This window comes from Papio anubis, chromosome 15 (genome assembly GCF_008728515.1).
Source record: "Papio anubis isolate 15944 chromosome 15, Panubis1.0, whole genome shotgun sequence".
Lineage (NCBI taxonomy): Eukaryota > Metazoa > Chordata > Mammalia > Primates > Cercopithecidae > Papio > Papio anubis.
The window spans coordinates 5,665,282-5,678,182 of NC_044990.1; the positions used below are offsets into that span (position 1 = coordinate 5,665,282).

A 12,901-nucleotide genomic window follows, 5' to 3' on the forward strand; every position below is an offset into this window, starting at 1 on the left:
ACGGCTAAGGCCCAAGAATGTATATTTAAGAGCCCCCCCTTTTTTTTTTTTTTTTTAAACTTTTGCTTTCTTTCCCTAGTTGGAAATACTATGGTCATTAAAAATACCAAAGATACCACACCAAAGCAACTTAGGCTGTTCATTTAACATCTCGAAAGCATTTGAACCAAACTGGTTTATTATGTTGCACAGCCACTAAGATTTTATGTCATAGTCCAGCATTCTCACTGACTTTTCCCCCTTAAATAATCGTTATACCTCAGCATGCAATGGCAGTTGTTTATGATCTTACACCTTATCACATATTTAAGATAATTAAATCTTAGACCTACACATTAGCCTTTAGGTAATTCACAGTTCTTGCTATATAACTAAACACAGTGATTATGATTATTTCAGCTGTTTTGTTTTCCTTAAAGCATGTCTTTTTCCATGAAAGAAGTAGTGTACTGCTTTATAATCTGGTGCAAGCTCTGTGATCTGGTTGACTATTCCAGAATATTTTTCTGTCATTGCAACTGAAAATTTAACTCTCCAGAACAGGCTCCTACACAGAGCTTAAACCCTAAACCACATTTGTTGACAATGTAATCAGTATATAATGATTTTATATAATGCAGAGCTAGTCTAGAACTTCTAGCTTGCAAAACTCATTTTGAGAGGACCAAAGGTCTCCTGATTCCTGATCCCTTTCTAAGTAATTTGTTACCCATCCCCACTGGAAGCTTGTAAAATGTAAAATGTACTGTTTGTCTCCCCTTTTCTGAAATATGTAGATATTGTATCTTAGGGTAGGCCTATTTTCATTTATTTTTGATGGGAATTTGGTAGACCCTTCCAGTTTTGGAAATTATGTCTTCCAATTTGGAAGTTTTCTTAAATTGCTTGAACTGCTCCTCCAATTTTCCTATTTTTCTTTTGCCCCTCTCTCACTTTGTCTCTGCTGTTCTGTTTTAGGATATCTCCTCTACTTTGTCTTCCATTCAGCCATTTCTACTTCTAGCAGTATCTTATAATCTCAATTCTCTGCCATTGCATGATTTTGCTATGTAAGTCTAATTGGTTCTTGGCTTTCTTCACTGTCAACTTCTGATTTTGTTTTCTTGAATCCTCTTAATCAGCTACTTTTTGTCCATTTGCTTTCTAGTTTCCACATTTTTATGCTATCTTTGATCTCAGTTTTTATCCTTTATTGTCCTTATGTCTTTTAAAAATTCCCTTTACCATAATTTAAGTAGAGTTTTAGGAAGCAGTGTAGTTTGATTTGTGTGCTCCATACTCTCTTTTACCAAAACACTGCTCAGTTTTTTAACCAATCCTTTGCGGCCATTTTATATTTTCATCCTACTCCTCCCATCTCTTAAAGGTGAATTTTCATCATGTTCCTCTTATTTTTGGTTTTCTCACACAACACATTTTCCCTCAGCTTTATTTTTTTAATATAATATTTTCTTCTTAACTTGTTTTGGACACTCTACACACCTCTTTTAAGACAGACGGCATAAAATATCCCGCATCTTACGTTGCCTATTTCTGTTTTTGTTTTTTTTTGAGACAGAGTTTTGCTCTTGTCGCCCAGGCTGGAGTACAGTGGCAGGATCTCGGCTCACTGCAACCTCTGCCTCCCGGGTTCAGGCAATTCTCCTGCCTCAGCCTCCCAAGTAGCTGGGATTACAGGCGCCCACCACCACGCCTGGCTAATTTTTTGTATTTTTAGTAAAGACGGGGTTTCACCACATTGGGCAGGCTGGTCTCAACCTCCTGACCTCAGGTGATCTGCCCGCCTCGGCCTCCCAAGGTGCTGGGATTACAAGCCTGAGCCACCGCGCCCAGCCACCTATTTATAAAATGTCATCTGTCCTCAGGGCTGTTACCGGTAGCCATTTATTTTGTGGCATGTTTAGTGATATTAAACTCCTTGCTGCTAGTCTTTACTATTCTCTGAGCATGGAGACCTTTTCCATGCTTCTACAGTTTTGTATATACTGTTTCCACTTCCTGGGGTGTCTTATGTAACTACTGATTTATTTCCCCGGGGCCTCCCTCTCTTCCTGACAAACTTTTTAAGTCTTTTTGTGTGTGTGCATGCCCAAATTTATGAGTTATATGAGAACATTTGTTACATGTATATAATATGTTGTGATCAAATCAGGGAATTCAGGATGTCTATCATCCAACTACAGTACATTTTTGTTAATTGTAGTCATCCCACTCTGCTGTCAAATGTTCAATTTATTCCATTTATTTATTTTTTGTATGAGACAGAGTCTCTGTCGCCTAGGCTGGAGTGCAGTGGCACAATCTCAGCTTACTGCAACCTCCGTCTCCTGGGTTCAAGTGATCCTTCCGCTTCAGCCTCCCTAGTAGCTGGGACTACAGCTGCGCACCACCGTGCGTGACTAATTTTGTATTTTTAGTGGAGGCGGGGTTTCACCATGTTGGCCAGGCTGGTCTCAAACTCCTGACCTCAAGTTATCTGCCTGCCTTGTCCTCCCCAAGTGCTGGGATTACAGGCGTGAGCTACCACACCGGCTGAATTTATTCCTTTTATCTTACTGTATGTTTATACCCTTTAACCACTTTTCATTCACCCTTTTGCCTCCTACTTACCTTCCCAGTCTCTTATCTATTTTTTCACTCTTCTTTCACGTGTTCAATTTTCTTTTTTTTTTAACTGCCACAGGTTAAGTGAGAACAATATTTGTCTTTTTGCATCTGGCTTATTTCACTTAAGCTATTTCCGCCATGTTGACCTCCAGTTTCATCCATGTTGCTGCAAATGGCATGATTTCCTTCTTTTTTGTGTGTGGTTGAATAGTATTCTGTAGTGTATATATACCACATATTCTTTATGCAATCATCTGTTGATGGACACTTAGGTTTATGTCTATCTTTGCTATTGTGAATAGTGCTGCCATAAGCCTGTGAGTGCAGGTATCATTTTGATGTATTGGTTTCTTTTTGTTTTAGTGGATACCCAGTAGTGGGATTGCTGGATTGAATGGTATTTCAATTTTTAGCTTTTTGAGAAACTGCCCTGCTGTTTTCTATAGTGGCTGTGCTAGTTTACATTCCCAGCCACCATGTGTAAGAGTTCCCTTTCTCTGTGTCCACACCAATATCTGTTATCTTTTGTCTTTTTAATGAACGCCATCCTCACCGGCATAAGATGGTATTGTGGTTTTGATTTGCATTTCTCTGATGATTGGTGATTTTGAGCTTTTTTTCATATACCTGTTGGCTCTTTGTATGTCTTCTTTTGAAACATATCTATTCATGTCCTTTGCCCACTTTTTAATGGGATTATTTGGTTTTCTCCTGTTGGGTTGTTTGAGTTCCTTTTATATTCTGGGTATTAGTCCCCTTAGATGAATAGTTTTCAGATATTTTCTTCCATTCAACAGGTTGTCTGTCTTCACTATGCTATTTCTTTTGCTGTGCAGAAGCTTTTTTGTGTAATAAAGTCTCATTGTCTGTTTTTGGTTTTGTCGCCTGTGCTTTTGAGGTCTTAGTCATAAATTCTTTACCTGGATCTTCTGCGTGTGGCTCTCTAGTTCTCCCAGCATTATTTATTAAAGAGGGTGTCCTTTTCCTTGTTACAAGTTTTTGTCAGCTCTATCAAAGATAAGGTGGCTGTAAATATGTAGCTTTATTGCTGAGTTCTTCATTCTGCTCCATTGGGCTACTTATCTGTTTTCCTGCCGATACCATGCTGTTTTGGTTATAGCCTTGTAACGTGTTTCGAAGTCAGGTAACATGATGCCTCCAGCTGTGTTCTTTTTGTTCAGGATTGCTCTTGACTATTGGGGCTCTTTTTTGGTTCCATACAAATTTTAGGATTATTTCTTCTGACTCTGTGAAGAGTGACATTGGTATTTTGATAGGGATTGTATTAAATCTGTAGATTTGGGCAGTATGGTCATTTTAACAATATTGATTCTTCTGATCCATGGGCCTGGGATGTTTTTCCTTTCGTTTATGTCATCTTTAATTTCTTTTAACAGTGTTTTGTAGTCATTCTCATAGAGATTTCCATCTCCCTAGTTAAATTTACTTCTAAGTATTTTAATTTTTTTCTAGCTTTTAAAGTGAGATTGACTTCTTGATTTCTTTCTTGGTTGGATCATTTTTGGTATATAGAAACAATACTGACTTTTATACATTGATTTTGTAACCTGCAACTTTACTGAATTTATTTGCTAAATCTAAGAGTTGTTTTTGATGGAGTCTTTAGGTTTTTTTTTAAATACAAGATCATTTGGGAGGCTGAGGTGAGCGGATCACTTGAGGTCAGGAGTTCGAGACCAGCCTGACCGACATGTGAAACCCTGTCTCTACTAAAAATACAAAAATTAGCCAGGCATGACGATGTGTGCCTGTAATCCCAGCTACTCGGGAGGCTGAGGCGGGACAATCACTTAAACCCAGGAGGCAGAGGCTGCAGTGAGCTGAGATCATGCCATTGCACTCCAGCCTGGGCGACAGAGCAAGACTCCATATAATACATGTATATATGTGTATATATATAACCACATCATCAGCAAAGAGAGACTGTTTGACTGCTTTTGAATTTTGAGGCCTTTTATTTCTTTCTCCTGTCTGATCACTCTACCCCGGACTTGCAGTGCTGTGTTGAATAAGAGTGGCGAAAGTGAGCGTCCTCGTCTTCTTCCATTTCCTGGAGGAAAGGTTTTCAACTTTTCCTCATTCATATGATGTTAGCTGTGGGTTTGTCATATATGACCTGTATTATTTTGAGCGATATTCCTTCTATGCCTAGTTTGTTAAGTATTTTTATCAAATTTCTTAAGTCTTCAGAATCTAGTTTAAATAGACTTTCTGAAGCCTTCTCTTATCCAGCTTCAAACTTTGAACATACATTGCGTTGTCTCCTCTTTCTCTAGTGCTTAGAACACTATTCAGGTTGAGCACCTCTCATCCAAAAATCAGAAATCCAAAATGCTTCGCAATCTGAAACTTTCTGAGCACTGGCCTGATGCCACAAGTGGAAAATTCCACATCTGATTTCATGTGACAGGGTGTAGTCAAATGCAGGTGTGTAACACACCATTGATTCAGTGTCCTCAGGGGAGAAAAGGTATTCTGGTGATGCTACTGTGCTGCTTAGGATTACCCTGAACACATTTTTTCACAATATTAATTATATGCGGCCTTCTTTTTTTTTTTGAGGCAGAGTGTCGCTCTCGTCCCCCAGGCTGGAGCGCAGTGGCGCGATCCTGGCTCACTGCAACCTCCACCTCTCAGGTTCAAGCAATTCTTCTGCCTCAGCTTCCTGAGTAGCTGGGATTGCAGGTGTCTGCTACTACACCTGGCTAGTTTTCATACTTTTAGTACAGACGGGGTTTCCCTATGTTGTCCAGGCTGGCCTTGAACTCCTGACCTCAGGTGATCTGCCTGCCTTGGCCTCCCAAAGTGCTGGGATTACAGGTGTGAGCCACCGTGCCCGGCCGATATGCTGTATTTTTTTTTTACTATCAAGTACTTAAGTGTAAGAAAATAATTAGTTACTAGTAGCATATAAATTCAGAGTCATGAATGATGGTGATGCCAAACAACCGCAGATGGTTCCCAGGAGTGGCAGAGATAGTGGCACTTCTGCTTTCTTATGGTTCAGTGTACACAAACTTTGTTTTATGCACAAAACTATTTCAAATGTTATATAAAATTACCTTCAGGCAATGTGTATATGGTGTATATGAAACATAAAATGAATCCTGTGTTTAACTTGGATCTCATTCCCAAGATATCTCATTATATATGGGCAAGTATTCCACAGTCTCCTGAAAATTGGAATTTCGAAACACTTCTCATCCCATGCGTTGCAGATGAGGGATACTCAGTCTGTATCATAACCATTCATTTAACCTACTTCCCTTGGATCATTACTGACACTAGTGAACAAATCTTTTTCATCTCCTTTGTGTCTTTTACTAAAAAAATGTGTGGATGGAGAGAGAAATTTGCCATGTAAACCACATGGCACTATTATATCATGTTGTAATTATATTAGGTGATTTTCAAGAGGAGGTTGCCTTTTTTATAATCAAATATCATTTATAATTTATTTGGTATTATTTTTCTTCGTTGCATATTTCTTTCTAATAATCTACTTTTATAAAGTAAAAAACATGTAATTTCTTGGAGTAGGGGAGAAGACTGATTGAATATGAGAATTTTTTTAGTTCACAGAGAAGAAATTGTCATATACCACCTTGGGCATTTTTAAACAAGAGAAGGTGGTGGATATTAAGGAGGTGAATGGGTAAATCTTTAGTTTAAATTATTTTCTTTCCTACCACTCTCTTTCTTAGTAGGGGGTTCGATTCTAGGATGTAATTCTTAAACAGTAGATATAATAGAATGTGTTATGCCCTTGGATTGACCATCTGGTTAAATCAATAACCCTGCCCATGAAAGTGTCTAATAGACTATTCTGATTCCAGTTTTGTTTTATTTTATGTCCTTAACTACTTCTTTCTCTCAGAAACCGTTCAGACAGTGAACGTTAAGTACAGATCCTCTCAATGTCTTTTTCATAAAATGAGTACCAATGATGCTTTACTATATATGCTGTAAAACTGATGGTTATAAAACAAATTTTTTTCCAGAAAAATAATGTTGTAATTGTGATTTCTTTTCCCAAGTAAGGATTTGGTATAAAATATGTTGTAAAAACAAAGATAAAGCAATGTTACGTTTTAGTAATAATTTAAAATAACAAAGTATTAAATTGACTTAAATTAATTGATTTTATAAAGGCTTAATTTGTTCACTTAAACTATCTCGCTACTGAAGTCTCCAGTCCTATCACCTCTGCCCTTCATATACTAAAAGTATATGACCTCATTGCCACTTTCAGAAAAAAAAAATGAATGTATCAAAATGGGAACTCCCCCAGCTTTTTGCCTCTGAACCAACTTCTTTCCATCTGTATTCGTTCCTTTATCTGTTCTTTCTTCCTATTACGATGGAATAGATGTTTCTCCTTCAAGCCAGAGAGCAAAGACCCTGAAAGCTTGTTCTCTGGATTTTTTTTCTCCTCTCCTGTATTATCAGCTCTTTTTCTCTGGGTTCTTTCTGTCAGTGCTTATCATACTCAAGTGTCTTCCATCTTAAGAAATAATAGCTCTTTAACCTTGTGTATTACTACAGCACCTGCCTTGTTTTTCGCTTTCAAAGAATTGCTTACATATGTTGTCTTCGTTTACGTATGTCTCGTTCACCCCTCAGCCTTCTGCAATATAGACCCTGCCACCACATTGCTGCAACTATTTTTGCCTACTCCACTATCCATTGTTGACTTAAGTGTTGCTAAATTCGGTAGATACTTTTCAATTCTTAACTTACTAGACCTATACTATTTGCTATTCTGCCCATTTAGAAAATCTTTTTCTTGGCAGTCCTTCTCGTTGCTCTCATTGAACCTACTCCTATGGCTTCGATCACTGCATCATGCTGATTCCAGTAAATCTGTATCTTCAGCTTGCTCTTGAGCTTTAGTGTTTATTCCGCTTGCCAGCAGCTATGCCCACTTAGATGTCTCACTGGTCCCCAAAACTCAGAGAATGGAGCTATCACCAACCTGTTCCCTCAAAGCTTTTCCTCCTGCCTGGTTTTTTATTTCAGTGAATAATGCTGTCATTGCTTTGTTGCCTGTGGAAGAAATCGTTGTCTTTAACTTCTTCCTTACCCACAATAGTCAATCATAAAGGACCCTACTTCTTATCTGTCTGTTCTCTATAGTAACCACCATTCTGCAGTAGCCATCATCATCTCTCATTGAATAATTTTAATACTAATTACTTGTAACTGTTCTCTCTGCCTCCTGTCCTTATTTACTCCCACTAAGCATTCACAAGGCAGCTGAAGATACATTTTTCCAGATAAAATATAATTGATATTCTGTTGCTTAATAACAACAACAAAAAACCTTTAAAGGAGCCCTTCTTGTTGTTCTTGGCATGAAAAGACTTTTGTGTTGTGGTTCCTGATTTTATCCCCAGCCTCATCTCCAGTTGTATACAATATCCAGTCTCCCTCAATTGCTTTTTCTCTTGCTTCATGTGACTGCCCCTCTCTTACCTCACACACACACACACACACACACACACACACACTATCAAGTGATCAAAGTGTGATCCTGGAACCCCTGGGTATCTATGATATCCTTTCAGAGGGTCTGTAAGGTCAACACTATTTTTGTAATAATACTATGATATTATTTGCTTTTTCATTCTCATTCTAATGAATGCCTAGTGGATTTCTTTCAGAGATGATCCAACATGTGATGATGCTATTCCGTTGCTCTGGTGGCTGGTGGATATAAACTTATGTAGTTTTAGAAGTTCCCATTTTAAAGTTTGTATAGGGTATATATTGATAGATATAATAAACCAAAGCTCGTCAGGGTCCACAGTAATTTTCAAGAGAATAAAGGGATTCTGGGACCAAAAGGTTTGAGAACAGCCATTTAGGCCTCAGATGACATTTTCTCTGAGGAGTGTTTTTTTGTTTGTTTTTGTTTTTGTTTTTGTTTTTTGGGGAGACGGAGTCTCGCTCTGTCACCCACGCTGGAGTGCAGTGGTGCGATCTCGGCTCACTGCATGCTCCACCTCCCGGGTTCATGCCATTCTCCTGCGCCAGCCTCCTGAGTAGCTGGGACTACAGGCACCCGCCACCACGCCTGGCTATTTTTTTTGTACTTTTAATAGAGAAAAGGTTTCATCATGTTAGCTAGGATGATCTCGATCTCCTGACCTCGTGATCCGCCTGCCTCGGCTTCCCAAAGTCCTGGGATTACAAGTGTGAGCCACCGCACTGGCCTCTGAGGAGTCTTTGCTTGGGTCCTCCACCAAGTCCCCTTTGAGTAACCTTTTCTGTTGCACTTGCCATATCATAGCACTTATCATATTGTATTATGATGGGTTACTTGTCTTTTTAAGCCAGTAGACACAGAAAACTCTCTAAAAGAAGGAACCTGTTGTATCCTCAGTACCTAGCACAGTTCTGGGTACGTAGTAAGTGTTCAGTAAACACATGTTGTACGAGTGTCTTTGAAAGTCTTTGGAGATGACCTAAATTATTTATTATCAAATATGATTGACATGTTTTAAATTGTAACCATTTTGTGCCTTAGGGACACATTCATTTCTTAAGTTTTCTGACCCATTAATATCTGAATAGGTTTTAGAAAGCAGGTTTTATTTTATATATGTGTGTTATATTCATATGTTAGAGCAGAAGGAATTTATTAGTGGGAGTCAGAAGCTCTATATCTCAATCTGTGTCTTCCACAAGTAACTGTGGAGCCTTGGAAAAGTCTTTTTATTCCTTTGAAGCTAACTTCCCTCATCAAATAATGGGACTGGACTAAGTTGTCTAAAAAGTTTTTCCTTGTACTACATTGTATGATTATATTGAATGATGTCAAATGTGTATCGAATGTGATTTATATTTATTTATATTTTACTTTATAAAAATGCACATAAATATAGATTTATCTATATATTAAAATAACTTTGTTTTTACAGGAAGGATGATAAAGACTATGCTTTAAAACAAATAGAAGGAACTGGGATCTCTATGTCGGCATGTAGAGAAATAGCAGTAAGTGAAGTTCTTTTTATCATTATTATCAACTGACTTATGAGTACCAACTATATAAGGCTCTGTATTGTATTTGTCATATTAATTGAAAATTAGTGAATATTTTTTATATCAACTATAGGAAAATATATTAAGGAGAAGTAAAGGGAACATGTAGTTCTATGTAAACTCTTTATTTGGGGTAAAGTAAATTTCAGTTGTTTATATAAATACATATTTTCCCAATAGCTGTCACTGATAGTAAAGGGTCCAGTTATTTCATTGAGAGCAGTAATAGTGGCATGTTAGTCCATATAAAATTAATATTTTTATTTTGATAGAATGAAACTTATGTCATTAATTATGTCAAATTAAAATGAGGTTGTATTATTTGCTTTTCATTGCTTGTATCTGTTCATTTGAGTATGTAAATATTCATACCCTTTTATTTTGGAAGCATAGTTTTCCATATTGTGATAAGAATCTCATTTTTATTCCAAAGGGAAGTAGTCGTTGGGTTAATGCGTTAATAATTATCCATACATTTAAACTGAGCATTACTTGTTGAGATTTTACTTCAGTTTTTACTGTTACAAAACTGTGGGTCCAAATGTGTCTTTTCTGGCTTTACACGGAATGTTCTAGAATATATATTATAATCTTTGCTTTTGTTGCTCTCAGCCCTTCTATTATATTTACCCATAATAGTCTGTTACGACCTGGAAATGTTAAACCATTTTGCAAGTTTACTAGATTCTGTACCAGTGAGTCTTCAACTCAAGTAGGTAAAAATAATTTACACTGTGTTGAGGAAAAAGACTCATAAATCTAAGAACAGCTTGTCAAGTACTGTGATAGAAGTATATGGGAATGGAGAAGGGTGTACATCTAAACTAAAGTAGAAAAACAAGGAAAGTTCCAGGTTTGGGAACGCATGTAACAATTACCTTCCTGAGGGAAGAATAGGGGTGAGATGGAGGATATTGTTTTTTTTTTTTTTGAGATGGAGTCTCGCTCTGCCGCCCAGGCTGGAGCGCAGTGGCCAGATCTCAGCTCACTGCAAGCTCCACCTCCCAGGTTCACGCCATTCTCCTGCCTCAGCCTCCCAAGTAGCTGGGACTACAGGCGCCCGCCACCTCGCCCGGCTAGTTTTTTGTATTTTTTAGTAGAGACGGGGTTTCACCAGATTAGCCAGGATGGTCTCGATCTCCTGACCTCGTGATCCACCCGTCTCGGCCTCCCAAAGTGCTGGGATTACAGGCTTGAGCCACCACGCCCGGCCTGGAGGATATTGTTAACCAAAGGTAGACCATGCTGGAAGATGTAGTTCTTTTAATTGATACGTTTTTTATACTTGTCGATCTTGAGACCAGGTATCTGTGTGTTAACTGTCAGTTATTCAACATCTATTCTGTATATACTCGTCAGTTTTAAAGAGTTAAAAGCCATTGAACTATGGTCAGTGGTGTTAGAAGTCAGGATGTTGATACCCTTGGAGGGAATACAGAGCTTCAGGGTGCTAGTAATGTTCTTTGATCTTGCTCTGGGTCTAGTTACACGGGTTATATATGTGACAGTTCATTGAGCTGCGTACTTATTGTTCACATGCTTTTCTCTTGTTTATTAGTCTTTAACAAAATGTTTTTTATTAAAAAAAACACAAAACTCAGTTCAGAAACAGATATTATCTTTGCATATATCATGATAACTATAAATGCACTTAAATACAGAAAGAAGTATGAAAACCTACTTTTAATGTACTTGATCATGGTTCTTCAATCTGAGATGAGCAGAAATGTTTAATTTTTATGAAGTTCTTACTAATTTTTCCTTTTATGGCTATTTTCTGTATGTGGCTGAAGAAATCTTTACCCACTGATTGTGGAAATATTTCCCAATATTTTCTTCTAAAAGCTTTATAGTTTTTAAATTTCTAGTTTATGATATACTCAATTATTTTTTCTTTGTGGTATGATATAGAGTTTGAATTCCCCCTCCTATATGAATGTACAGTTGTAGCATCATTTTTGGAAAACATCCTTTGCCATAGAATTCCTTTGGCACCTTTGCAAAAAAAGAAAGTATACATTTGGACTCTGTTTCGTTCCATTGTTCTCTCTGTCCAGCCTTATACCAATAGATTACTCTCCCTTTCTAGCAAGACTTGAAGCCAGGTGGTATAAGGCCACCAGCTTTATTCTTTGTCAGAATTGTTTGGGGTATTTTAGGTTCTTTAGCATTATCATATAAATTTTTACATCTGCTAATTAGTTGGTTTTTTTTTTTCAATGCTTGTTGAGATTATAATTTGGATCAATTCAAAGAATAATAGTATTGAGACTTTCAAGCCAGCAGAAAGATATACTTTCCATTTTATTTATTGTTTATATATTTACTTTAAAAAATATATATATATGGTGTAGTATATATCCTGAGACATTTCTAAATTCACTGGTAGGTTTTTGGTGATTCCTTGGGATTTTTTCTACATAATCATGTCATTTATGAATAGGGATACTTTTACTTTTTTCCCTATTTCTGCTTTTGTTTCTTTTTTTTCTCTTACTGAATTGGTTAGGCCATCTCACACAATGTTGAATAGAGGTGAGAGCAGGTGTCTTTGATTTATTCCCAACTGTGAGGAAAATGTTTCCACTTTCACTGTTCAGTATAATGATAGCTGCGCATTTTTTCATAGGTGCTATTAATCAAGTTTAGGAAGTTGCATTGCTAGTTTCCTAAGAATTTTTTCATAAATGATATTGAATTTTATCAAATGCTTTTTTTCTACATGGGTAAAAACAACCATATAATTCTTCTCTTATTCTGTTAATTTGGTACAAAATATTTTGTTTTCTTTGTGAAATTTTCCTTTTATCTATGAGTTATTTAGAATTATATTGCTTAATTTTTAAACATGTGAGGTATTTCTAGATAACTTACTGTTACTGATCTAATTTATTTTCCTTGTCGTCAGAGAAAAGAGACCTTGTATTTTAGAGATACATACTGAAATATTTATAGGTAAAATGATACAATAACTGGAATTTACTTCAACATAATCCAGGGTTGGCTGGGAGGGGTGGATATTAGTATAAGTAAATTAAGTTTGGCTGTGAGTGGCTGATGGTACATAGAGGTTTGTTTTAATATTCTGTTTTATTTAGTTTGAAAATTTGTATAACAAAAAGTTAAGAATGAAATAATTCCCATTTTTTCTGGCAAGGTTTTATCAGGCCTTCCTCTTTCCATTTTTTAATTCTTCCTCGAAAAAGTCCTGTGTCCCCAGCATTCA

At 36.9% G+C, this 12,901-nt stretch overlaps 1 protein-coding gene across 4 annotated transcripts in view; it reads left to right on the forward strand.

Moving 5' to 3' along the window:
- Positions 1-12,901, forward strand: part of CDK8 (cyclin dependent kinase 8) — a 152,316-nt gene that overhangs the window by 72,302 nt on the left and 67,113 nt on the right. For all 4 annotated transcript variants that reach the window (XM_021929502.2, XM_009191665.4, XM_009191666.4 and 1 more), the window contains exon 2: positions 9,552-9,627. Coding sequence is in view for 3 of the 4 variants with exons in the window: in XM_009191665.4 (XP_009189929.2) it covers positions 9,552-9,627 (76 nt within the window). In the remaining variant the exon portion in view is untranslated. The remainder of the gene's footprint in view (positions 1-9,551; positions 9,628-12,901) is intronic.